Source organism: Bombus flavifrons, chromosome 11 (genome assembly GCF_040668555.2).
Source record: "Bombus flavifrons isolate JBK064 chromosome 11, iyBomFlav1_principal, whole genome shotgun sequence".
NCBI lineage: Eukaryota > Metazoa > Arthropoda > Insecta > Hymenoptera > Apidae > Bombus > Bombus flavifrons.
In genome coordinates, this window is record NC_138452.1 from 11,774,261 (window position 1) to 11,801,626 (window position 27,366).

At 38.2% G+C, this 27,366-nt stretch overlaps 1 protein-coding gene across 1 annotated transcript; it reads left to right on the forward strand.

The window, feature by feature from the left end:
- Positions 1-122: 122 nt before the first annotated feature.
- On the forward strand, positions 123-26,648 carry Col4a1 (Collagen type IV alpha 1). The gene is made up of 27 exons (XM_069123044.1): positions 123-488; positions 1,970-2,012; positions 10,528-10,666; positions 11,200-11,343; positions 12,493-12,881; positions 13,341-13,475; positions 13,557-13,664; positions 13,815-14,036; positions 14,283-14,471; positions 14,704-14,820; positions 15,124-15,288; positions 15,507-15,809; positions 16,141-16,521; positions 16,767-16,973; positions 17,444-17,612; positions 17,711-17,841; positions 17,975-18,413; positions 18,741-19,090; positions 19,399-19,665; positions 19,739-19,910; positions 19,996-20,241; positions 20,351-20,713; positions 21,153-21,368; positions 21,752-22,123; positions 22,711-22,882; positions 24,504-24,618; positions 25,110-26,648. Exons 1-27 carry the CDS (start codon positions 469-471, stop codon positions 25,359-25,361), a joined length of 5,826 nt encoding a protein of 1,941 aa, XP_068979145.1. The 5' UTR covers positions 123-468; the 3' UTR covers positions 25,362-26,648.
- Positions 26,649-27,366: the final 718 nt, after the last annotated feature.

Sequence of the window (27,366 nt, forward strand, 5' to 3'; positions counted from 1 at the left end):
ACACGCTCTTCTCTTCCCTTCCTCCCTTCCTCTCTCTTTCGGCTTCTCCCTCTGTCCTTCCTTCTTGCGCCCTGCTGCTGGTGGTATCTTCTGGTCCCGTAGTTGGCAGAGGCAGGCTGGAGAGTTCGATTCTCTTGGCCGCGAGTTAGCGGAGAGCACTGAGCGAGCGGGGGAGGCACAGACTCTGAACACAGTGTGAGAGCACACGAGCTCTCGCGGAATCGAGAGAAGCCTCTCTCCCGATCCTTTCGGCGGAGGAATTCTAGCTGGCGTGGCTCGGCGGCCGCCTCCACCTTCCTTCCCTCCACCCGAGTTCATTCAGAGCCCTCCCTGGATGGGACGGTCCACACACCACGTCTACTCGGTGCCGGGTTCCCCGCGATATTTTGTGACTGTCTTTCCGTGCGGTGCTTGTGCTAGCCTGTGCTCCTCGGCTCCCTAGACCCGTCGCGGAATAGGGAGGTCGAAATGACCCGGTTGGGATTGCGGTGAGTCGCCATTCATCTTACTATTCTCTTCTTTCCAAAATTCTTTCTTTTCTCCTTACTTTCCTCGTATTTCTTCTCCTCCTTCTTCGTCTTCGTCTTCTTCTTCCACTCCTTCTTCTTCTTCCTCTTCTGCCATTTCCTTCTTTTTCGCCGTTCTTACTCCTTTTCCTTCGCGATTATCTTACTGGTTCGTCAACCTGTTGTTACGTCAATGATCTCTATATTGCGCGAACACGTGCATTCGGTAACCGTGTTGCTCGTGTTGTGCTTTTCCACCAACGTGACACGGAAGCATCGTTCGAGATACGTATCTCACCTCCGTGAACTCTGACGAACTACTGTCGTGCGTCGAATAACGTGCTCTTCTCCTCGTTCCACGAGACATCTTAGTTTTTGCAGTCACCCTGCCTAGACCTGCCTTTCGTACCTGTTCCCGTTCCACCGATCTTTCCTCGGTCGATCCTTTTATTCTTCTTTAATTGCTCCGCGCTTGTTCTCCCTCGGTGCACGCGCCACGAGTATTTCAATGATGCACGGAGGGGGCACATTCATCCCCCCGTTACATACCGACGGATCGACGAGTGGATTTCAAGGACGAAACTCGCGCGTATTTGTGATCAATTATCCTTCTGACGGAGAACCCAGCACCGTCTCGTGCTTTGTATCGCCAAAGACGTCCGTCCATCCGATTGGTATTTTTGCGTTAATCGCGCGTACGTTGGTTTTCGATACGTTTCGCGCGAAGTGCTGTGAAATATTTCTTCGGACGCCTTTATTTATGTAGATAGCGGATTTTTATATTTAAAATATAGTTGATATTTGCGGTGCCGCGGGAGACCAGTAAAATTCTTGATGATTCTACCGTGACCTATTTCTCTAATCTCTTCTTTCGATGCGTATGTACCTATTTGTCTGTTTTTTTAACCCGATACGCGAAGCGATAGAGATTTCTTGGAAAATTCCTCTTGTATTTTGCTTTCTATTTTATTTGTACGATTTAATTCACGTCCAAGACTTCTCCACGTTCTCTTCAATATTTTGTAATATTTTCGGCGTTAAGGTATAAGAAAATAAAATTTTGATTTCTCAATGTTTTATCACGTTTAAGTCTGCTTGCGCGATAATTTACTAACGAACGATATTAGTAAATCGACGAGCGACGAGCTATAGGCTACAACGTTCTTTTACGGAACTTTATTCGTTCGATTTTCTAACTTCGTATCGTTACGCAACGAAATTTATCGATGCTTCTACGGTAGAACTTTTGAAGACCGAGGATTTCGTTCAAACAAACGATATAAATATTTGTAAAGTTACTTATATAGCAGTTTTCTTTTCTTTTTCGTATTTATTAACGAAACGAACTCAAGAAATTTAGCGTGAAATTTTCCAAATTGTCGAGAATCTGTAATAACGCGAGCAAACTAACAAAATGATAATTTCCACTTTCATAGAATAATTGGAAAAAATTGTCTTTTCAGATTCGTCGCATCCGCAGTGTTCCTGGCCGGGATAGTTGGTGGGGTACGTACAACCATCGTTTTAATTTCGATAATCTCTCGAATCGTGACTCGTTCTCACTCTGTATATCGCTAGACGCTGACAAAACGAGAAGATCTCTGCGATCGGTTCGATTCATTCATCGATTACGCCTTTGCGTTGGTACATTCGAGCACGCAACGCACGTGCATGGAGCGTTGCATCGAACGACTAAAAAGTCAACCGCGAATCGAGAGAGGATCGCGTTTCGTGGCGCGTGCTCTCCGACCTTCTGTCTTTCCTCCTCTGTTCGCTTCATTGTGTGTACTGTGCACGTTCGAGAACCGATGGAGTTGCGAGGGCGAAAAAGCTCGATTCGAAGGTCGACAGATCTTTGGTTGGCGTAACACGCACGACTCGCGCGAGCACATTCATTGCCCACGCGATTAAATCATTCGGAGCATCGCGTCGCGTCGCATCGCATCGCGTCGTTGTGGTTTTACGTTCTTACGTTCCTCCGCGGAAACGCTTGCCACATTTCTCACAGTTTTTCTATCCATCTGCCGAACGAAATCGATGGAATTGTTTCGGAAATCGTATGGGAATCCTCCGATCGTTTGTTGGTTTTGTTAATTAAATCGCGCGTCTGCCGAGTCATGGTCACAGTTGTAATTAATAGGACCTGTAGTTGTTTAATAGTTAGAAGGAATGTTTTATCTTCAGATGACACTAACGTAGGTTGGATGATATAATTGGAAGCGAGCTTGATCAGTTAGCTCAAGGTTACTTACTCAAGTTGTAGTTCCTAAGCAATTAGTACATACTTAATAGCTGCCATATTTTGTTATTATATTATGATCGATAGCGATCGATTAATCTAAAGTCGATTAATCTAAAGTAATATATTGCTTATGTTAGACAATATTTATAAAACAGTGACATGAGACCGTGTGTGTCATATATTTATAGCGATAATACGATACTGATAGCATTAACAGAATCATAGCAAATAATACAAATTTGTGCAAAAGTAATTGCTCCACAAGTTGAACATACTACTTGAAAAAAGGAAATTTCTCTTATAACGCAATTTCGACGAATCGCAGAAACGGAGCATTCCGCAGTTCCATGTAATAACGATGCCATGGCTAACGAACTGTTTCAAAAACTCAATCTTCATCTGAATAGGTTATCGGTACTTTCGATAAATTGCTACGCGAAACTGTTCACCGGTTTTACACAACTCGATTTCGAGCAACGATAACAAGAAATTGTTCTCCAATTGCACGTCATATTTCAACGAATCGTTCCAAGGAATGCTTTATGCCACTCTAGAAATTGTCTCTTCAGCACGCCATATCACTATTTCGACGAATTGCTCCAAAACGCCGTTCTTCCACCGATCCCTCGTAAAATCGATACAATTTTGAAAAACTACTTTTGAAAATATCAGCTTGTTCGAAAAATTCCTGTCGAAAGTTACAAATAAAATTTAGCGTATTTTTATAGAATTCGTACTGTATCGAATAATATATCCATCGCTTCTTTCGATCGATTTTTCCTATATATACAAATTCGTTATCTTTTCTGCTAACGAATTCTTCGAATAACTTTTACAGACTTCTAGAGTAATTAAATATTCATGCTTATATCCTGCGAACAAGTTTTCTAAATACCACGATAAATAGTAACAAACCTACACTATATTCTACGAGTACGACAGATAGAGTTAAATTATTCATCTAAGAATACAAATTTCCAGTTCGCCCTTTATCTGTGAGTTTCAACGTTCCGTCACTGAAACAGAGAAAATTGTTTAACAAGTTTCGAATGTTATTATTTCTTCTTATTATTATTTCTTATCTTTCTATCGTTTCGTTATAATTTGATAGAAGGTCGTGATAGAAATTCTTCAAATTTGTTAAATTATCCGGTACGTTGTTTTCGATAGTGTTGCTATATACACGTAGAGATAAAAAATGTTCTCCAACGTTCTTATTTCTCTTTTAGCAAACTTATTTCCGAGCAGCGTGCATCGGGCACGCGGTCGATAACGCGAAGATCATGTCGCAGACGCGATAAGAGCGTTTCAGCAGATTTGTCGTCGACCAACGACGGAAAGGTGTTAAATCCGAAATAGGGCAGCCGTCTGTTAGCGACCAGTTCGCCTACGAGACGCCGTAACCGCGCTTTGTGTAATTTTATTACGCCACGTACACGTGTACCGCGCGTACAAGCACATAAGCCAGCTTAGTCACTATTGAAAATAGTTTGGAATTGACCGCGGCTGGATTACCATCGTCTAAAGAACTTAATCGTCCTTTTTGGTTCTCCACGACCGCATGTTCGTTCTTGCAAGAAGTTATTGGGTTGGTAGATTGCGTTTTGGGGTTGAATAGAGTTTAACCTTTGCGCCGTCATTATGGTCGAATGCAGCTGTGTATGTAGATATCTACTATTCACTACGCGATCCGATTTTAGATCGTGTACCGTTAAAATTTATCCTTTGTTGCGGGAATCTACGATGATAGTACACGTTTACTAATAGTAACTTAAAACAGACGAAAAGTGTGGATGGAAATCATAGAACTTTTCGAATTGTAGAAATCGCAATTCCTCGAGAATGGTAAAATGAATTAGTTGTCCCGAAATTCGGGCACTCGATCGAGACCTGGATTATCAAAAATTTGATTATTATAGCTTGATAAAACATTTTGATAAAACCTTCTCGAGGGCAGTAAGCCCTCTTTCGATTCTTCTCTCCATCGAAGCTTGGAAACAGAACACAAAAAAAAAAAGAAAAAAATTGGATACAATAAAAATTCATCGTTTCTACGTGTCGAAATCCAATCCAAGTTACGTAAGATAAAAAAAAAAGCATTCCAGATCAAAATAACGAAATAGAACGAAAAATAGCGAAATAAATAATCGATTATAACAATAACTCCTTAACGTAAAAGTCCTAATGTTGCTCATTTTCAAGGTATTTTAGTTTTATTACGAAAAATCCTACTTTACGTTAAACGCAGGCTTAAACAGTAATTCTGTTCTCGTCGTATTTTCTTTATTTTACCTGACATCATAGGATTAAGAAGTTTGCACAGCAAATTCGCCGGATGAGAAGCATATTTATTTTGACTGTTTTACTCGTATCTCGTTAGCAGCTGCATTCTACACTTTCGTTCGTAGAATATTCGTGACTTACGATGACACGAATCGATTAGTCGATTATGTCTCCTCGATGTTTCGAACGCACCAGCCAAGGTACCTGTATACCGGCTGTAATGTTAAAACGTTCCATTCATTCTGTATCTTTTACAGTTGGCAAGCTGCTATTACGCGACGTTTAAATTTTAGCGTCTCGTGCATGCTCGGTGATGCGTGAAACGTGAAAAATTGTTTCGCGAGGCGGGAACCACTTGCGCCGTAGCGAAAGTGTTTAGTCAGAGGAACGGGTTTACGGAGCGGCGGGATAATGATGATCGTCGTGAAGTCAATTGCACGTTAAAAACTCTTAAAGATAGCGTTATTCGCCGGATAAATCGCATCGAACGAAATTCCGAATGCGGTAATTAACAGCAGAAAGGCCTGTGTAACTAGGCTTTGATCAACGTTGATAACGATTCTTGTTGCACGCTTCGCGATAACAGTTTTACCGAACGAAGTAATTTAGTTTTCTTTGCTTGTAATTTATCACTCGTAACCTGACCGCGATAGAAATTTTCACGAAACCTGTGATTTTTATACGTACTATATAGAACAAATGATTTTGAAAATTTATTGAAAAATATTCCGTATTAATTATTTTGACCCTTGAATTTACAAGTGATCTCGCACGATTGGCTCGTAAGGATCATAGCGATACGAGTCGGTCCATCGCTATTTTTCCTAAAGTAGCGTGCTGCGTTTATCGTTGTAAGAATTCGTTCCATGAAAACGTATCGTTGCAGAGAATAAAGTTACAACTCAACTATGAAATTAAAGGGATGGGAATCTTCATTCTCAAAATCTTAATATTCACTGCCGTAGTTTTCAACTCGCCATAGCGTGTATGTTGTCGACAAAGTAAATTACTTGGTTCCTTTCGTCGTATCAACGTACACATATCACACTTGGCTCTTATGAATACGCGTCGTCCATCGAGATTACAAAGATCGCTGACCAACGAATTAGCGAGCCTCGTCCTACACCGTATTAATCTTGTTGAAATACACGTTGCTCCGTAACATCGTCACATTCTTGTTCTTTCCAATTTACGGATGATCGATGTGACGCCCGAACGGTTCGCACAAGCTTCATATTGAAGAAACGTTGAAAGTTATTACCAGTTGACTATTAATTCATAGTAGGTTCGAAAGAGTGACTCGATTTTAATTGATTTTGACTCGAGTTCTATCGGTTTAGTGGAATTACTGAAAAGTGGGGCTGCCTGTTCGTCGCAGCAGCCCCTGCGAATGAAACGAGGAATACGGCAAGGTGAAGTTGACAAACAGGAATGACGGAGGATCGAAGGAAAAAAGGATCGTTCGGGATCCAAGCTGGAACGCGATGGCTGATTGGTTACGTAATCGCGGATTCACGAAGGCGGCCAAGAAACGCGATAAAAGGAACGATTCTTGAACCGTCACGAGAAGATAGTCCCGGTATCTAGAATAAGAAAATTGGGCTGACTTCGTTGAACGAAATGGCCGTGTAGATTGAGTCGTTTTGGTGGTTGCTCGAGGATAGAGATGCGTGTGACGTTGATGATAATTTGGTTGGAGGTTTGGTCGAAAGGAGGAAACGGAGATTCTATTTTTGGAAATATTTCTTCGAATAAATTTCTCGATTTTTGGAACTTGGCGTATGGGATCTATAGGTAGGTGCATGCTTCTGGTCGTTGTCTGTCGTTGCAAGGAAAGAGAATTTCCGATGTTTGCGTAGATATAGATATTCTACTATAGATAGTATCGAGCGTAGTTTCATTTTGTGAATCCAGGAGAATGGAGATTATATTTGTTGATTATTATTTTTCCAATATTTTGGGATCGAGTATTACGAGGCTGGTAATTTTTCATTTTCTATAAAGTCAACGTACATACAAATTAATTACAAATATACAAATAATTGTAATTCGAAATGAAATATGTAATATCGCGGTAAATCGAAACAAACTGAACTTTGAAATTTGCTAGAATTACGATTGTAACTTGTATTTGTCGATATAGAATAACGTATAATTAATTTTAAATGGTAATAATAGCGAATATAGATTAACACGTGTGATCTAAGCAATTAGTATTCGGTGATTGTATTTCGGAAAGGTTTTACGTTACTCTGTACTCGTTAATTAAATAACGAAGCCGTTAGGTGAAAAATTAGCCGAGGAATAAAAAATTTTCCAACTTTTATACTTTTGATAGTATTATCATAATGTGATCATAGTAATAAATAATCTTCCTTACATTTTTTCTATTTTATGCCACGCATAAATTATAGATAAATGGAATAATTTAAAGCTAATGTAGCGCTAAGCGCTACGTAATATCTATGATTCATTGTTTGGAAATAAGTACATTATCGTATGATAATTATGTTTCGTATTCATAGCAGCTTCTTTAATCTCAAATTGCAACTACAATCTCCACTGATCTGTCCACTACATCTGAAATTCTGACTTCGTTTAATCTTCTACGACATCAAACTCCATTTATTAAAGTAGATTGATTATAATCGTTTAATAATTATACGAATAAAAGATTAATCTAAAAGATCCTAATTAATTGGGATTTTAGAGTTGTATCAACAATTAAACGGGAATGGGATCAAAATGTAATAAAAGTAGAAGAACGTTACGTACTTAGACTGTTAGTTGAAGATTCGAGGATCGTTTAGTTTATCTTGTAAAATCGTAAGAATTAAGAGAAATCGTAAAAATGATTTAACTCGCGACGTATCAGAAAACAGGAATTTTTGACTTTTCTATAAAAAGTTCGACATATCCGTAACAAGATTTTATATTCTTGCATCACAGAATTGAGAAGGCATAATCCTGTACATATTTTCAGCAGTGATGTCAGTAAATCAGTTTCGCGTGTAACTCGTGTGACGAGGTCGTTGCGAATTATCGTATTATCAACGTCCAGATGTCTATATCGCTTCGTATTATTAGAATTCAGGATGAAGATTCGACAAATTATGTGTATCTGTTACGCCATATGATCCCTTACAAATTGCTGCAAAAATAAGCGATTCTTAATCAATAAATATGTTTAGCAAATATCACAAAAATATTACAATACGCGCATAAACATTTTCTATGGTTTCTCTCGTGAGTCTCCCTCTAAATTCGTAACTCATCGAATTCGCTAAGTAGACAAATACTTTTGCAAACGGTGATAAAATTGTTCGCCTTTGGAATTTTCGAGACCCTTGCCGCTTCTCTTCTCGTAGTTTCCCAAGATGTATGGCATCGACGTGACACGATTATCTTCTGTTTCGATAAAACCCGTACTATTTCATTCAGCTTTTTCGAGGGAAATGTTCGAGGGAAACGCGCGGCAGAGAGGCTGGCCAGAAAGGGATCCAAAGAGGAACAGCGTGCGGCGCGTCACTTCAAAACGATAACGGGCGAAGCGTTATCTCCCGCGCTTCCTGTCAGCGCGTACCATTCCGAAACTTAAAAAGGATAAAACGTGAAAACGAGGGCAAGACAATGACTTTCTGCGAACGCGATGACGCATCGACTGAATCGAGCTAATTTGTATAATATGGTCGCCGTACGCAGACAGGGCTAGATCAGCGATCGAGGTATAGAAATTGGTCCGCGTGTGTTGAAACATATCTCTTGGAAAAAGATGTCGCTCTGTTATATGTACGTACGATGCACTGTCGTTCGTGAGTCGTTGAACATTTTGGTAGATTCGTAGTTACGCTATACCGCTCATGTTAATGTTCACCTTGTGAGTGTTTGCATAGCGTATTTGAGACGTTACGTGACTTTTCAGATGTTGGAAGATATTTTAGAGAATAGGTGGAAGGCTTAAGTAACAATCGCGATGCTTTGGATTTATGGAATTTACTTTTCGGTTAAATTTATACATCGTTGTTCAATATCGCTGTAAAATGTAGATTATCAAAATTCGAATTAAAAATTATTAAAAAATAAAATGTGCTCTGTCGTACAAGAAGCGTAGCTGATAACTTATCGACAGTTGATGCAACCTCAGAAGTACCTATTAAATATTAAGATGTAAGAAGATCCTCTTGAAAACGTTTTTAGTCTTCATATCTAGGCATTTGATACATACGCTTAGCTATGCTTTCTCGTTCTAGCGCGAAACATAACTTTTATCTTAATCGTCAAGTCGTATAATATCAAACATTTTTTATTCGTATGTTCCTTTTTCCTTTGTAATTTATAGAATTAAAATTCGTGACAAATTTTTATTTCGGGTACTATCCCGTACGTCATTTTAATTCATTTGTGCCGAATCTAATCATTTTCTATACACGGCATGCATATATATACACATTTATTATTCTGGATCAATTATTAAATTTAAGTCGAATATAGCCAGTAAGTACCAATACATATTACGTTTTTAATTAATTTATTTATTTCACTTTTAGTTGACAAAGCGAAAAGGTTACTTGTACTTTCTAAGAATAACAGTCATATTATTCTTTTTAGAAAAGTCAATGCATTCGCAAATATTTGTCGAACAAAGCTTAGTGTTTTATGATCGATTTGTTCTGTATATATAATTGCAATATGATAACAATCGTAATTATGTTAGAATATTCTATTAAACCCCTTTAACTTTTTTTGTAAGCAACCACATATTCGAAAATTGTATTTTTCATCAAATTCGATCAATTTAGTGTCTGCGAATGATTGGTCATACTCCGTCGGTAAAGTAGTTTGTAGATCCTTCAGTCAATACCCTCAGACCTGCATGATCTACAGCTCAATCGATATTTACGTTTATCGCGCATCTTCGTATCGATTACCGAGATCCGATCGATTTTGATTGATTCTAATCGATTACTTGATCTACTGACAGTTGATTTCATATCGAAAAAACTTCAAGTTATACAAAGTTTCATAAGATACGTAAATTCACAATTTATTTGGTAAGTTATTCGAAATATTTCAATCTCATTTTTACCGTTCAACTTGGAAAATCATAATTTTCTGAAAGTTTTGGCCACCGTCTTTATAACAAAAGCGCGCAATCAATAAATATTGCATAAAAGATTAATTTAAATTTAATTGTTCTAAACTACGAAATAAACGATATGTATGACTGACGTGGATGATTGGAAAGAAATTACATTTTAGACGGTTATATTCTACGATGAAAATCGATGAAAATGTATGGTATTATAAAATATATTGCAGAAATAACAAGATAGGATTTTTCGTGAACGTACTGCGGTAGCGAACGTGTTGAAAGATCACTATAACTGCAATAGAAAACAAAACATGAATGCTCTCTTACAATTAAACAATGTTACTTCCTTTCGAAGAAGTCATCAAATAAATCTCTGTTCTATTTTATATCTTTTTCTTTTCCAGCAATATAACCACACATCATGGTCGTACAATCCTCCGCCTGTTGTCCCACTTGGACGAGGTGATATTGGAAAACCAAATAGTACAGACGACGATTATAATATTTCACCGCGATGGAGAGCTTTTGTTACGAACAACGAAGGTAACGACGGGGTTTATCTCTTCTTGATTTTCTCTGCATAGAACAAAAATTTCGCTGCACCTCTTGCCGATAAGTATAATTGGATAATATTTTCAATTCTATGTACGGATATCTAGATAACTCCTTTTTATGTCCTTTTTATACGCTGACGAAATGGAAGATTATCTTTAGAAAAAATTTATTGCAAACGCGAATAAATACCTCTGTTGAAACTTTAAAATAGTATTTCTCGTTTCCAAAAATTTTCCCATTGCTTCTTTCTTCTCCGGATAAATCGTTTAGTTGATTTTCTCTTTCGTATTTTTATGTAGTTTTTCCTTTAACTTTTATTAAACTGATTATCTGGTTACCTGTTTATTAATTTTTGCTTCTCCTTTGTCATTTTCTACTTTCTTAATTGAAAATTATTAATTTGTGCTGTTTAAATACTTTGAATGTATTTTACTCTTCCTGTGAAACTTGTAATTTCGAATAATATTATAATAATTTGACATAACATATGTAGCAAATTGATCTTGTTTTCTACTGTATAGATTCTGAGGAAGATAGGCGGTACTTAAATAACCAAGGCCAAGGCTATCAAGGTCAGAATTACGATGATCGGTACAACAGATACCCTGATGGCGATGACTATAATCAGAGAACCGATGATTCCGGCGGATATCAAACTAATTATGGTATTAAATTTAAACGATCGTTGACAAATCTTTATACCTCTGATAAACCAGTGGCACATCAAACAATTATTTCTTTTAAATCATAATGCGATATTAAAATTAAAAAATCAGTAAAAATGCACTTATCACAATTTTCCTCTTTGTCCTCTTCATATTATTCATAGTGATTTACATACATATGTAAATAACATAAAGGTAAAGTCATGTAACAAGTTAAAGCACGTTGAAATAATTTATTGAAACAATCGTGTTAAAAATTGAAACGAGTAGTAAGTATATGTCCTGTATTAATCGTGCTATTTGTTAACAATTTTCCAAGAAACAGCACTCGCCTTCTTTCCTTCGAAACGATTCCGTCGCAATATCTCCGGATTTACGAATTCAATTTCGGCCTACTAATTAACAGAACCGTACATTTATCTTTTGTCTTTACAGCGTTGTGTAATAGTTTCCTATTAATCGATAGTGCCAGCGGTTATTGCGCGCGCGCACAAGTTTATGGTGTTCCATAAAATTTAATAGGCTAATAGAAAATTGAATTTTGAAAAGGCATGAAACTGATATCGCTCGAGCTTCGAATGAATTATTTTGATAAAAGAACAAAACTTTAACAGACGAGAAATTTGTCGAATTTCCCAAAATAGAGCTGTGACGAGTAACGTGCATTTTATTGCGAAACCTTTTCTTCGCCCCTCATTTATGATTCTGCAATTGTACGGCTTTATAATTTTCCAAGCTCGTGCATTTTGGGTGAAAAATTATTTTGAATTATGATTTCTGCTAAAGTTACTTCTTTATGTTAACGTCAACGAAATTTATATTTTTCGGTTCATTTACGCGTTTGTTAATAGTCGTTTACAATCTTTTTCTCATTTCACATTTTTTTCTCCTATCTGCAGCCCTTACGAAATATCGTCATATTTATCTAGAGATTTCATTCAATGAAATAACATTTCTGCCTACATTTGAAAAATATAAATTTGCATATACATTCTCTGTAACGATTATAGCTTATTTTTAAGAGGATACTTGTTGTCATTGCGTTAAACACGAAAACCAGCGTCCCAATTCATACGATTTCATTCCCATCTTTCCATCTCATAGATCGTCTATCCGATTCGTTTAACACGAGTAATCTTCTCCTCTCAGGAGGCTTGGATCAAGAATCCTACAACCAAGGTCAAGATCAAATCCCGTTGGATCCTTACAATCAAGAAGCTGGCGATCCTTACGGAAGATCTGGGGGTTATGAAGACTCTTACGGAAGAGGAGAAGCCGGAGGAGAACAAAGGTCCAGAGATTCTTCTGGCGATGGCTACGATAGAAATTATGGATCCAGAGACGATTATGGACGCGGAGATCCTTACGGACAACGCGGATACTCTTCAGGGCAACGTGGAGGATACGGCGCGGCCGGAGATTCGGACAATTATCCGAGCAGTTACACGGTTGTGCCAGTTCCAGGATACAAGCCACAAAGAAACTGTACCGGATCGGCCTGCTGCGTGCCAAAATGTTTCGCGGAGAAAGGTTCCAGAGTAAGTGTTCGTCGAAGGGAATTTTTTACGCAAAATTTATTTTTTTTCCTTTTTTACGGTAATCACAAAAATGTAAACTTGTAAGACATAATTGGAAATTATATTTCAAGACAATACGAGAAAAGCACACGAGGCGTGGAAATATTGGAGTTACGAATGGAAAAGAATTAGCTATAAAATCAGTGTTACTGTTGTATTCCTTTTATTTCCTACTAAATTACGATGGTTGGGTTATTCATTTAATTCAGAGGTGAAAGTAATTTGATGTAAATTTCGTTTCGGTGTGAGTTGTACGACAAAATATGAATAATTGCAAAAGCACGCATTACGTTATATACATGTATATAACAGAAATATAACAGATATCTGCAACAGAGTGTTAGAACAAATTAAATGAATATAATTTTTATATTATACTAGATTTGTGAATTTTTAATTCATTTTGACTTATGTGCACAGGGACCGCCAGGTGTAATGGGGCCACAGGGACCTAAAGGTCAAAAAGGATTTCCTGGAACAGAAGGTCTTTTGGGACCAAAGGGAGAAAAAGGTGATCCTGGTCCTCAAGGACTACGCGGTCCGAAAGGTGACAGAGTATGTACTGATTTACTATTAACGTTCGCTTTTGTTTATAATAATATACAATAATGTATTGCTAACAATAATTTTTTCCAGGGTAAAATGGGTATACCTGGATTTTCCGGTATAAGTGGCGTTCCTGGAGTACAAGGTCCGCCCGGAGCTCCTGGTCTACCTGGTCGTGATGGCTGCAATGGAACAGACGTACGCATGCTGCAAATTATTTTTATTAGTAATACTTATTACGAGAATACGGATGTTTGTGCATTTATGAGAAATTCTGAAACAAAAAATGAGAATATGCGATAGTATAAAATGAAAATTTGAAAATTTTTTTTGACGATTATCTTTCAGGGTGAACCTGGTCATGCTGGTCGTCCTGGAGATACAGGTCCTCGTGGTTATCCAGGTCCTCGAGGGCCCAAGGGAGACAAAGGTCAATCAGGGTTCGCTGGTAGGTTCCCTGTAGGTCAAAAGGGAGAACCGGGTATAGACGGTGTCAGAGGACCTCCAGGACAACCAGGATTACAAGGAGAACGTGGATTTCCTGGACCTAAGGGTGATCGTGGTCCTTATGTAAGTTACTGTTTGTAAATACTTTCGTGACTCGTTGTACACTTAACCGTGTTAAAAGCGAAGTTCATTTTAATATCGTTCGTTTGCAGTAATACCATTATGTTGTTATTATTTGTAATCATTGAAAATAATAATTTCTCTACTCTTTATCTATTGACAAATAAGACACTTATATTGGCGAATGGTTAATCTATAAACGATAATGCTACGATACCGTGATTTAAAATATTCAACTATCGTATTCAGGGTCCGCCTGGTTTACAAGGACCAAGAGGAGAAAAGGGAAACATGGGTCTTGCGTTTGAAGGTCCGAAAGGTGACAAAGGTCAGAAGGGAGAGCAAGGACCTCCTGGATCGCCTGCAGTCGGCGGCTTTCTACATCCAGGAGAAGAAATAGCAGGTCCACAGGGAGATCGTGGTGAAAAAGGAGACACGGTATTCCTTTTAAATACTTAAAATTTACAACATTAAAATAAGCAAAGAGTACATAGATTTTGTCAATAACGTTCTAAATTTTTAGGTTCTAGTTTAAAAAAAATGCAAATATATGCATAAACAATTTAGTGTATAAAAATTTGTATTTGTATACATTATTTATATAGTCAAAGATTTGTACGATTATACGATGTGTTCCTTTATATCTATTCTATTTCATTTGTAACAATAGGGTGAAAGAGGGTCGGATGGTCAAAAAGGAGAACAGGGACCAATTGGTGATCATGGTATTCCTGGTACTGCAGGTATGAAAGGAGAAAAAGGTCTTCCAGGCGCACCAGGTATTCGTGTAAGTATATTTATTCGCTTCATTTAAACGTGTTGTTCTCTTTGGATCTATATGATCTGAAATGATTATTATATTTCAATAGACATTTTTAAAGTCTAGATAGTTTTTCAATGTTTGGTTATGGTATTCGCTATAATCTCACTACCTTTTGTGTATTTGATGCTCTTTCTAAACAAAGTATTGCAAGAAGGAAAGTATTTGAAAAGATATAGACGTGAATAAGAAGCGAGGAGAAAAGCAATGATAATGGTAAAGTAAAAATACAGGATGATGTAAATTAATTTGTACATTTACTACATTCAGGGACGGGATGGTTTCTCTGGACCTCCAGGTCCACCTGGACGCAAAGGCGATCGAGGCTATGACGGATTAGACGGCCTTTCAGGTCGTCCTGGACAGAAAGGAGAACCAGGTCGAGATGGATCTATGGGTGTTCCAGGCTTACGAGGACCACCTGGTCCACCTGGAGTAAGTATTACTAACATTAATCTTTCTAAGAAACGAATAGATTAAATGACCTCTTCTTGCAACACAAATATACTTTTAGAATTGAAGTACAATAGAACTTTTCATCAAAATTGATAGAATGACAAGAATGTTAGTATAATGATAACAAAATAATTATTTTTGAGATATTAAAACCCATTTGTTCAAGTAAAAACTTTACTTCTAATTACTAATTGCAGGGTGGGAAAGGTACGCCAGGGCCTCCAGGGCCAAAAGGACCTCAAGGTTTTCCAGGACCCACTGGACCGCGCGGTGCTGATGGATATCCCGGAGATCCAGGACCAAGAGGTCCTATTGGGCCACCAGGAGGGCCTGGTTTAGCAGGTATTCCTGGTCCAGAGGGTTTACCAGGAGAAAAAGGAGCAAAGGGAGAACCTGGGATCACAGGATTCCCTGGACCAACAGGTCCCCGTGGATTTGATGGTCCGCCAGGTTTAGCAGGCTCACGAGGGCTGCCAGGAGAGAAAGGCGCGTCGATTATGGTGGGTATTTATTCAGAAATCAATACGAATCGATACTCGAATATTTAATAAGTCGATCTAATACAAGAACTCTTTTTTCCCGGATATTTTATATTTGTTTAAATGTGTTTTTATTTAGAATGAAGTTTGTCCAAGTTCTAACACTAGAGTTACCGGCCTTTAACACGTATCTAAATAAGTTAATAAATAATACATGGTTAATTAAATATGTAATTAGAAAAACAATAAATCCGATGCCAGTTATTTTGACTGGTTTGATATCCAATTCGTTTGATATTTAATATTAATTTTGACAGTTAATAACATTTAAAAAATTACCAAACGTGTATAGGGCCCGAAAGGAATGGATGGAGCGCCCGGTAGAGATGGCGAGAAAGGACAAAAAGGAGAACGCGGTTACGCAGGACCGCGTGGAGTTCCTGGCGACGTGGATGGTATTCCAGGAGCGCCCGGAGAACCTGGTTTACCAGGAGAACCGGGAACACCAGGGAAAAACGGCATTCCAGGATTTCCAGGATCACCTGGTGAGAAGGGAGAGATAGGAGGGCGTTGTATAGACTGTCTGCCGGGATTACCAGGAATCAAAGGTGATCGTGGTTTCGATGGGCAACCTGGACTTCCTGGTCCACGAGGTCCGGCTGGAGAACGAGGATTCCCCGGAGAACCTGGCAGCGACGGATTACCTGGACCAATTGGGCCACCAGGGCCTCCGGTATTTTCAGCACATTATTTTATCTTTCGTATTTCAAGGAAATATTTTGAAAGAAAAGACTCGCACAGATTTATCAAGTTATTTAAATTCAAGTCGTTTGAGTTAAAATAACGTGGCTTCGAGAGAATATCCAATGGGATGTAGATGACTTTACCAGCACGTACCAGAAATTTATAATTAAGTAGAATTAAAATTTTAATATGTAATAGAAAATCGTTACTATATCGTGTATTTCCAATTACTAGGGAAAAGATGGTATTCCTGGTGCAGCAGGTCCACAAGGAGAACCTGGTACTCCAGCAGTGGTTACGGAAAACATGCTTAAAGTAGAAAAGGGTGATAAAGGTGTGAGAGGTCCGGTAGGAAGAGATGGTCCACCTGGTCTTCCTGGTCCGCCTGGAGAAAAAGGTCCGATGGGATTTGAAGGTTTCCCAGGACCCAAGGGTATTGCTGTAAGTTGTTGCGATCGACCTTTATCATTCTGTCAATCTTTTCCGTTCAAATTTCGAAATAATTATGTAATTCTATAATTCTTAATTGGTTTTTGATGCGTGTAATCGAAAAGTGTGTTTAAAATATCAAATATGTGTACTATTATGTAGAAATACTATAAAATACTATACTATATAAATACTATATATAAATACTATAAAATCTGTTTAGAGCAGCCTATAACTTTTATCGTAAATAATTTTTTGTATGTTTCCAAATAGTTTTTTGTTCTTCTTGAAAATTTGTTTAACTTATGTGACTTTTGAAATACACATATGATATATTTTTTTATTAACAAAGTTCCCCGTTTTGGAATCATCATCGATTCTATCGAATGTATACAAATATTTTTATAACCCGCAAATAGGGATCAGGGCAGCAAATGCGTTAAATAATTTGTCAAAACTTTTCATCCTGTTATTGTTTCTAGGGAGATCGTGGATTCCCTGGTCAAGATGGTATTCCTGGAAGACCATGTGCTCCTGGTCGAAAAGGAGAACCTGGTGTTAGTGTGAAAGGAGAACATGGAGAACCAGGCCGAAGAGGTGAAACAGGTGCAAAGGGCGAACCTGGTCCATTAGGAGACAAAGGAGAACCTGGTAGATATGCTTTATATTTCTTGGAATTCGTGTATCGTTTCAGGCTCTAAACCGTTTCAGTGCTCAATAAGTAATTTGATTATTTCTATTTTAAATAGGTCTGTGTCCAATTCCGGATGAATTAATTAAAGGAATTAAAGGCGACAGAGGTGCTCCTGGTGAAAAAGGAGAGCCTGGTCCACCCGGAAGGGATGGGTTAAGCGGTGACAAAGGTTTACAAGGTATTTCGGTAAGTACAAACTGTATTTCCTATTTGATACAATTTTTTTGTTATTTATTTTCATTATAATTTTGATTACTTTTACAAATTTAATATTATATACTCATGTATTTGTAAGATAATAATAAACTTTTGTGAACAGGGCCCACCTGGACCACCGGGATCAATTGGTGCACCTGGGCCAGTTGGACCAAGAGGATTACCAGGTCCTCGTGGTGACAAGGGTAATATAGGACCAATGGGTTTCCCTGGGGAACCAGGTCGTGAAGGACCCAGAGGGTTCCCAGGCGCTGCAGGGTTGAAAGGAGCAAAAGGTGAAGTTGGTATCTCGGTCAAGGGTAGTCCTGGATTGCCAGGACCACCAGGAGAAAAAGGAGAGAAAGGTCTTCCAGGACCACCAGGAAAAGAAGGTCCTGATGGTCTGCCGGGTCTGCCAGGATTTTCCGGAGAGAAGGGTGATGCAGGTATTCCAGGCATAAGTGGTTTGCCTGGTGCGCCAGGAGAAAAGGGAGATACTGGTCCGATGGGACCTCCAGGCCCACCTGGTGTTGCTGGAATTCCGGGTATAGACGGAAATAAAGGTATGCAATTCCTAAATTCTACAGTTTATGTTACAGTTATGTAAAGTATTTGCGCACGTCCTTACGTTTTAATGAAACGTTTTCTTTATCAAGTTCCACAATTTCGTCTTCGTGAAATCAAATTTTTGTAGTGATAAGAAAGCACTTCTAGATAATACAATATTTAATATACTTGGACCTAATTAAGTCGTATGTAAATGTTATAATAAATACAATGGTGCATAAATAACTTTTGTAGCCACTGTAGGTGTCTCTCGTGAATCATTTATTTCAAATTTCAAAGTAATATAGTAATTGTAACATAAACGTAATTGTTTTGTGTATCAGGTGAACCGGGATTGCCGGGCGAGGCTGGCAAACCAGGACTGCCAGGATTCCCAGGTATCAAAGGTGATCGTGGCGAACCGGGTATCGATGGATCGAAAGGTTACCCAGGAAGACGTGGTCTACCTGGTTTACAAGGTAGACCTGGTATAGAAGGTGCACCTGGTTTGAAAGGAGAACGAGGTGAAAAAGGCGCCGCTGGTTTCCCTGGATTACGTGGAATGGAAGGAAAACCCGGCCGCCCTGGATTAACTGGACCAAAAGGAGATATAGGTTATCCTGGTCCGCCTGGTCTTCCTGGAACTATCGGGTTCCAAGGACCTAAAGGTGATCAAGGTTTACCAGGATTGCCAGTAAGTCTTTTACATTCGTAAATGTTGATTTAAGCTAATTGTTCAATATTTGTAATATTTTCAATTAAAAAAGCTGAAAAGGAATTTTATATATATTGATTAACTGGTATTTATTACTTAATATGATAATAGGTAATAAGCTTTTACACTATTGAGTTATAAAACTTGTATCTTTCTTTCTCTTTCAATGAATACAATTAAAAATATTTCTGCTGCTACCTTATCGCAGCAAATTTGTGTTATGCCCAATAGGGATTTAACGAAGATAGTGGGAATTACAAATTTATTGTAACCATTAATCTCGTTAGGGACGCAAAGGAGAACCAGGTCTAGTTTCTGAGAAAGGACAGAAAGGTGAACCAGGAATGCCAGGTATCCGTGGTCCTGTTGGTCCTCCTGGTAGAGATGGTATTGACGGAGACAAAGGAGAACGTGGATTGTCGTGTAATTGTTTAGACGGATTGCCAGGCCTTAAGGGAGAACCTGGTCTGCCAGGTCGCGATGGTTTACCAGGACCTATAGGGCTAAAAGGTGACGCTGGAGTAAGAGGTTTCCATGGTTCTCAAGGAGATATAGTACGTTTTATTCTTTACAATGAACAAAAATTCATAGCAAGGAGTTTAATTTAAAATATCTTTAAATTACCAGGGACCAATGGGTCCACCAGGTGAACCCGGAACACCTGGAATCGACGGATTACCAGGTGAGCCAGGTGACATCGGTCCACCAGGTCCACCTGGTTTCCCTGGTTTGGATGGTGATGTGGGAGCTCCAGGACATCCTGGACTCAACGGAGGCAAAGGAGACCGTGGTTTGCCAGGTAAGAGGTTGAAACTCTTTTCAACTTTATGAGAAAATGTACAAACTAATTTTGTAGAAACTAATGGATTTAATTATTTCACAAGGTCTTGTTGGGGAACCTGGTATCCGTGGTGTGCCTGGAGAAAAAGGTGACCGGGGACAACCTGGACCGACAGTTGCGATCAAAGGTGAGAAAGGCGAACCAGGTATGCCAGGATTACGAGGTGTAGCTGGAGAGAAAGGGGATCGTGGTGAGGAAGGTCTAGCTGGTTATGATGGCGAAAAAGGAGATAGGGGCACACCAGGTCCAGTTGGAAACCCAGGTCCACCTGGCCTCCTTGGAGCTAAAGGTATTCTCAATTTCTAATTTATTATTTTGCATTTTCTATCGTTAACGCAATTCAATTGTGTCTGCAAAAGATCAAGCTTTGATCGACTATGTGAAATATGTTATTTTAGGTGAAGAAGGTCCACGTGGACCTACAGGAATTCCTGGATTAACTATCAAGGGTGAGAAGGGTTTACCAGGTCTGCCAGGAAAGCACGGACGAGAAGGAGTACCAGGACGACCAGGAGAGAAGGGAGAACGAGGATTACCTGGTTTACCAGGACATAAAGGAGATCAGGGACCTTATGGACCTGTCGGGCCACAGGGCGAGAAAGGTGATATGGGACTTATGGGTTCTCCCGGTTTACCAGGTCAAGATGGAGCTCCAGGTCATAGAGGACTCCCGGGTCAAATAGGTCCAAAAGGTGAAAAAGGTGCAAATTGTATACCAGAACCAGGTCTGCCGGGACAAAAAGGAGAACCAGGATACCCAGGTAAATGGACGGGGATTAATAAATTATTAAATCATCCAATAGATTCCTGCTGTTTATTTTCTGTTATTTAAAATCTCCCTTTTTCAGTACCATTTCCATCTTTTTTCTTTTTTTTTTAAACAAACAATAGATTTAGGATAACTCGCAACTTTTGACACCCTGAATCGATAAACTTCTTGTTTCATTTACCTGGTCACGAATTTTGTCTTTGTTTGGAGGTAAAGTGCTGAACATGATTAACCTTTAAGATCAAAATTTTCTTTCTTAACGCAATCGGAAAACTAGTTCGTGCAAATACAAGACGATAATGAAAATTGTTTATTATCCAATTTGGTAAATTACGAGGCAACTACTAAACTTAACTCAAATAATTTCATCTTATTCTATTTAGAATACGTTTGGTAATTTTTTAAACACATTCATTTTACTAAATTTACAGGAGTTCCCGGAATTGATGGACTCCCCGGTGAAAAAGGTGACAGAGGTTGGCCCGGTCTAGAGGGTCCACCTGGTCTGGATGGAGAGAAAGGTGAAAGAGGATTCCCAGGTCCAATGGGAAAAATGGGTGCTATTGGGTTTGTTGGTCAGAAGGGTGACAAGGGTCTCGACTGCCTCGAACCACCGATGGGACCAAAAGGAGACCGTGGATACCCTGGTACGGTCAATTACGTCAAAATATCGAAAATTAAAGTTTTATAGATATCATGATAAGTAATAACTTGACTATACTAAATTCAATGAATGAGACGGATACATGTCTTCTTAACTCCATTTAGTATCAAACTATGGACGATATTTATATATATTCGATCATTTTACTATCTGACAAAAACTCGTAATAAAAACGCTGCGGACTTTCCGAACAGCTCAATGTGTAAATCATTTACTTGTATTTATAAATCGTAATTAATTTATAAATCATATCTGCATTGGTAAATCATTTATAATTGTACTAATTTGACTTATATTTATGTCGTTAATTATCAATTTAGTTATTGTTCATATTTTATATTTGAGTTTTTATTTTTTTTACTGCAGGACCGACTGGCCCGCCAGGCTCGCCAGGAGAGAAAGGAGCTTCAGGTCAGCCAGGATTCCCAGGATCGCATGGAATGAAAGGTGCACCAGGACTTCAAGGACCACCAGGTCCAGTTGGATTACCAGGATTGCAAGGACCTGTTGGTGCTCCTGGTTTGCCAGGTCTTCAAGGACCCGTGGGTCATCCGGGTGAACCAGGAGAACCAGGGCTACCATGCGAAGCTGCGCCTGACTACCTTACTGGTATCTTGCTGGTAAAACACAGTCAAACTGACAGAGTGCCCGTTTGTGATGCAGGACATATCCAACTCTGGGAAGGATACAGTATGTTATCTACGGATGGCAATGAAAGATCGCACTCACAAGATTTAGGCAAGTACCACGGATGAAAATTAAATTACAGAAAGTATTTGTTGTTCGATTTTTCCTTAACTTAAACAACATCTCCATAATTAGACCATAACACGTGAAATGTTCATTTCAAAATATTATATTTTTTAACCAATCAAGCAATATGTCATTTGCCTATAATATAATATACAGTGACTTACGAAAATATTCAAACACTTGTCACAAAAAATTGCTAGTAATATGTTATCTGTGTTATACGAAACTTTTTGAAATATTCTTCTCACGAGACACGAGTATATTGTCAACGTAAAACATTCATTAAATATGTATATAATTAGTTCTAAAAATGGTACCATTAAATGATATTGACTTATTGATGTAATGATAATTGACTGTTGAAATACTTTCGTGAGCCAATGTACATGTACCATATATATGCGCCGAGTACGCTAGATAGAGAAATAATTACGAAGTCGATTGCAAGCGTATCGGTACGTATCGGCAGCTTGATCTATCTAATATCTACGTCCTTGCATGTGCCTTCAGTTTGTTCTCTTCTCCCCTTCGTCTATTCTGAGTCATCTGTCTAATAAATGATCACGAAACAGGTCATGCCGGCTCGTGCGTACGAAAGTTCTCGACGATGCCGTTCCTATTCTGCGACACCGGCAACGTTTGTAACTATGCAAGTCGTAGCGATCGTTCTTACTGGTTGTCGACCACTAAAGCAATTCCCATGATGCCTATCGAGGGGACAGCGATAGAGGAATACATCTCCAGGTACGTTGATCGTTTCCATGAAACAAAGTCGCCGGAGCACATCGAATGCCTAGCTACGTTTCCTTCGAATAAGATGTTTCTTGTAGCGTGGATCTATGTCGCGGAACGAACGTCCGTTCCACATCGATCAATCGTTAAACACGATTATGTTGCCACCCCTTCGACGCAGGTATCGCTGGCAGAATAAATATAGCCAGGTCATAGAGTAATAGGAAAAAGACATGTTACTTGCAGACGTTTTGTTCGAATAGTAGAGAATTCCGCTGTATTTAAAAAGATAGAGTGTAGTATACTATTATTATATGTAGTATACTATAGTTATAGAAAAAATTCGTTACATCAATTCGCTAATAACTTTTGTGATTTGAGATTCAAGATGCTTCTGAGATGATCTGAGATTCTACGAGATGCATACAACCTCGGACGCGGCATCATCAGTCGATGTTGCTAAGTAGCATTTTAATTTACAACCTCGCTGTATCTCTCTAAACAACTTACAAACCTTCAAAGATATAAGTAATTTTTTCGCGATTTGTTCAGCCGAACGGAGATCGATTGACTTGTCACGATGGCTAGAAGGAAATCGTATAGATCTCGTTCGATTTGCTCCCATTTACCATGAGAAACTCGACTGAACTCTATTTGCATCTCGTATTCGACACGATACATTGGAAACGAGACGTTGGTCTCGTTGACGCGTTATTTGTAAAAACGCTGCTTGGTTTTACGGTGGGGCATTTTTATCGTCTCTTCTTCTCTTTTTCTATTTTGGAAATGTTCGCGATTGAGTTGAGATGATTGATATTGATATAGATGGATACCTGGTAACTTTCAAAGGATTTACGACTACGCAGTAGCGCTGTTTCTAGAATTAATTATTTAAAAAATATCGTAGATTCATTTGTTTCAAGTACGGCGAAAAGTAAAACAGACCTGCGAAATAATTTTAACGATACCTCTGTAAATTGATTCTCGATGTTAAACATTGAATCTTGTTTCAATAATCATGCTTTTCGGATATAATTTACGTAACAAACACGCACATTGAAAGTTTACGCGAGTATCCAGGTATTATAATAATTTATTGTCCCAATTTACTATTTTATACAGACTGTTGCGATGCGTAATTTACAACTTGTCGTTATGAAAAATCATTGATACAAATATTCGAAACATTTAACATATTTAATAATATAAATTGCAAGAAGAATAAAGCATACGCTATTGTTTGAACGGAGGAAGAATTATTTATATTGTTTCATTCGTCATTATGCCAAACTATGTAAAATGAAATTTTATTCTGCGTGGAAATCAGTTGCAATTTCAATGCAAGCGTCACGACATTTTAGTTTATATAAAGTTACAAACATTTCCATGAGAGTAAATAGAAAGGGGTATGCAAAATGAAATTGTTAATTTAATATACATTTGTTAATAATTTAACTTCCAGAAGCAGTTGTTACGAACAGATGCTAAATAATACATATAAATTTGATATATCGCATCGCCTGACAAAAATGTTACTCGAAATCAAATTAATTGTTCGTTCAAGTCGAAACTATCGAACATGGTAAAATGGTATTATGAGTATTAACAAATGAAATTTCGTTTCGTTCTACAGATGCGTGGTTTGCGAGGTTCCAGCGAATGTGATAGCCGTACACAGCCAGTCATTGAATATTCCAGATTGTCCACACGGATGGACCGGGCTTTGGATCGGATACAGTTTTGTCATGGTACGAACATTTCTTTCCATTTCTCTACTCAAACGTGTAAATTTGATTACATACGAAGTTCTTATAAAAATTCAAACGAACAATCGAAAAGTAAAAATAAATTACTCGACACTTAGTTCGTCACATTCAGAAAGTCATCACGCGATACTTATCGTATTTTTCCCCTGTAATCTTTATTTATTTTAGGCATTTCTGTCTGCCACTTTACATGCACGTTCGCGTGTTAAATTTTGGCTTTCAAAGTTATTTGGCAAACATCGTATTCAACACGACGTATTTTCTACACGCCTCGACGAGTACCTCGTTCACACTCTTAAACACGCGTCTCCACCCTTTTACCTTTTCGTCGAACTTTTTACGTCGAAACGTTCACAGGCCTCCTCGGTTCGAAGCTTCCCCCCGTTTTCCAATTCAAACTTTTCTCGTTTTACGTCGATAGAAATCCCGAATATCGGAAAACGGGGATTCGACTAATTTTCACGTGCTTTCAGCATACGGGTGCCGGTGCCCAGGGTGGAGGACAATCCTTGTCCAGTTCCGGATCCTGTCTGGAAGATTTCCGTACAACGCCATTTATCGAATGTAACGAAGAACACTGCCATTATTACTCGAACGAGATCAGCTTTTGGATGACGACGATAGAGGACAGGCTTCAGTTCCAAAGGCCTGAGAAACAGACCTTGAAGGCAGGCAACCTCAGGTCCCGAATAAGTCGCTGCCAAGTGTGTATAAAGAACACGTAAATCCATGTAAACCCGCGTGTTTATGCTCTCTTTCCTTTATTCCCCGCGTTTCTTCCTTCTTTCATCTTTCCTTTTTGTTTACTTTTCCCTTCTTTTTCTTTATTTCTTTCGTTAAAACGACGACAATTACCTTTATCGCTAATTATAAAGAAGGTTATACATAAGAGGGAATTAGGTCTGGAAGGAAAAGGACCGAATAAAAATTTGCGGAAGACGAAAGAAACTGAGAGAGATTTTTGCTCCTTGTCGTGCTCTCTTTTTGACCTCCGCCGCAAATGTCTCGTCCTCGTTATTTTTAATCTGTCTCCTTTCCCTTTCGTTTTTCTTTTTCTTCCTTTTTCTCCGTATCTCTTCTTCTTCCTATACACAGACTCTCGAAAGTATTATATATCTGGACGCTTGTAGACACCTTTTTAATGGATATACTATATATATTATAGGGGACGTTTTGAAATTTCACTAGTACCATAATCAGACTCAACTATCGCGATTATATAGATAAAGTTTAAAAATCTGAAAATATATATAGAGGTTACACGATATCTGGTACAAGCATATATTTTGCAAAGATTATCGCATCATCTTCAGCATTTATTATTTGTTTAAGCTATTCATACTCTGTATTAATTTGTTTACTAAATATATATTTGCAGCAAATATCTTGCAACATGTATGTACATTTTCCGATTGCTTTCAAATTTTATCAATACGATCGTGATAATAGTATCTGATTGCAGTGATAATGAAATTTCAAAATGTTTCATATAACATGGGCGTTGTATTTCGTATAATACGGACGTAAAAGTTTTCTCTGGTAAATGTTCAAATACTTTCGTGGACCAGTGTATTTATCTTTCTTGTCATGTTCCTAATGCTTTCCTCGTTGATCCTTTCTTTGGTCAAAAATCTCGTTTTACACTTGTTTTTACTGTCGCCTTTGAATTTCCCGCGAATTGCTTTCCTTCCCATCACGAAATCGTATATGCCGTAAGTTTTATTTCTATAACTATTCAAACAAGTGCCTAGCGTACTATTTTCTAGCATGTAAAATAATATATATATATAAAAGTTTATTATAAATATTATATGTATATTTATATCTCGTAAATCTTGTATGAAAAGTAAGTTCATCGTACTACTACGGACACTGCCCATATCCAATATGGCATATTTTACATATTGTATATTAATATAAATGAACTTAGCCTGGTAATCGTGTGAAGCCAAATATTTAAGTGAATAGGTATTTTGCTACTGTAGCTAATAAAATTCTATTTTCAAACTTCATTCGTTTTATCTTTATAACTGATCTTCCTTCGACTTATCCTTTTATTTATACCCAAGATAAACAAATTTTAATCTTCTCGTTCGTACGGTTGCTCGCTACCAACGATCTTCAATTTCTAGCTGCTATAATTTGAAAAACACTGACGAAAAAACACACATATATAAATACGAAAATAATTTATTTTACTCAAAAAATAATTTTATAAACTTATAATCCTTTTGTATCAAACCATTTTCTTAACAAAATTGTTTATATTTCCGTTTTTTCGAACAGTCGCGGAGACGCGATCGCGAGGAAGCACGTCAACAGGAATCGTAATTTCTCGTTACGATTTGACAATCGACGCCACGAACTGATCGATCCCCCATTTCGATTAGGACAATAGAGGTAGTTTAATTAGCATAACACTTGATTAACAGTTCAGAGATATTGTTACGACCGTTCGCGAAGAGACGCGGTCGCTAGGAAAACGCGTCTGTTAATCGACGCCGCGAAATAGTCGTTCCCCTGTTTCGATTAAGATAACAGAGGTGGTTCAATGAATGTAACACTGTATTAACAGATTAACATAAAATAATATATTTGATAACGATATGGTGAACACGCCACAGATTGTTTAACAACGAATAAAGCAATATGCTATAAAAAGTTGACTCGACTTTACAATATCTTTCAATGAATTCGTTAGACCGTGCGTCTTGACTTTGCTCGTCAGAC

Coding starts and splice junctions, on each gene's coding strand:
- Col4a1 (XM_069123044.1), top strand. CDS start 469: ATGACCCGGTTGGGATTGCG. Junction 17,842..17,974: donor AAGGTTTACAAGGTATTTCG/GTAAGTACAAAC, acceptor TTTTGTGAACAG/GGCCCACCTGGACCACCGGG. Junction 24,619..25,109: donor TCGGATACAGTTTTGTCATG/GTACGAACATTT, acceptor ACGTGCTTTCAG/CATACGGGTGCCGGTGCCCA.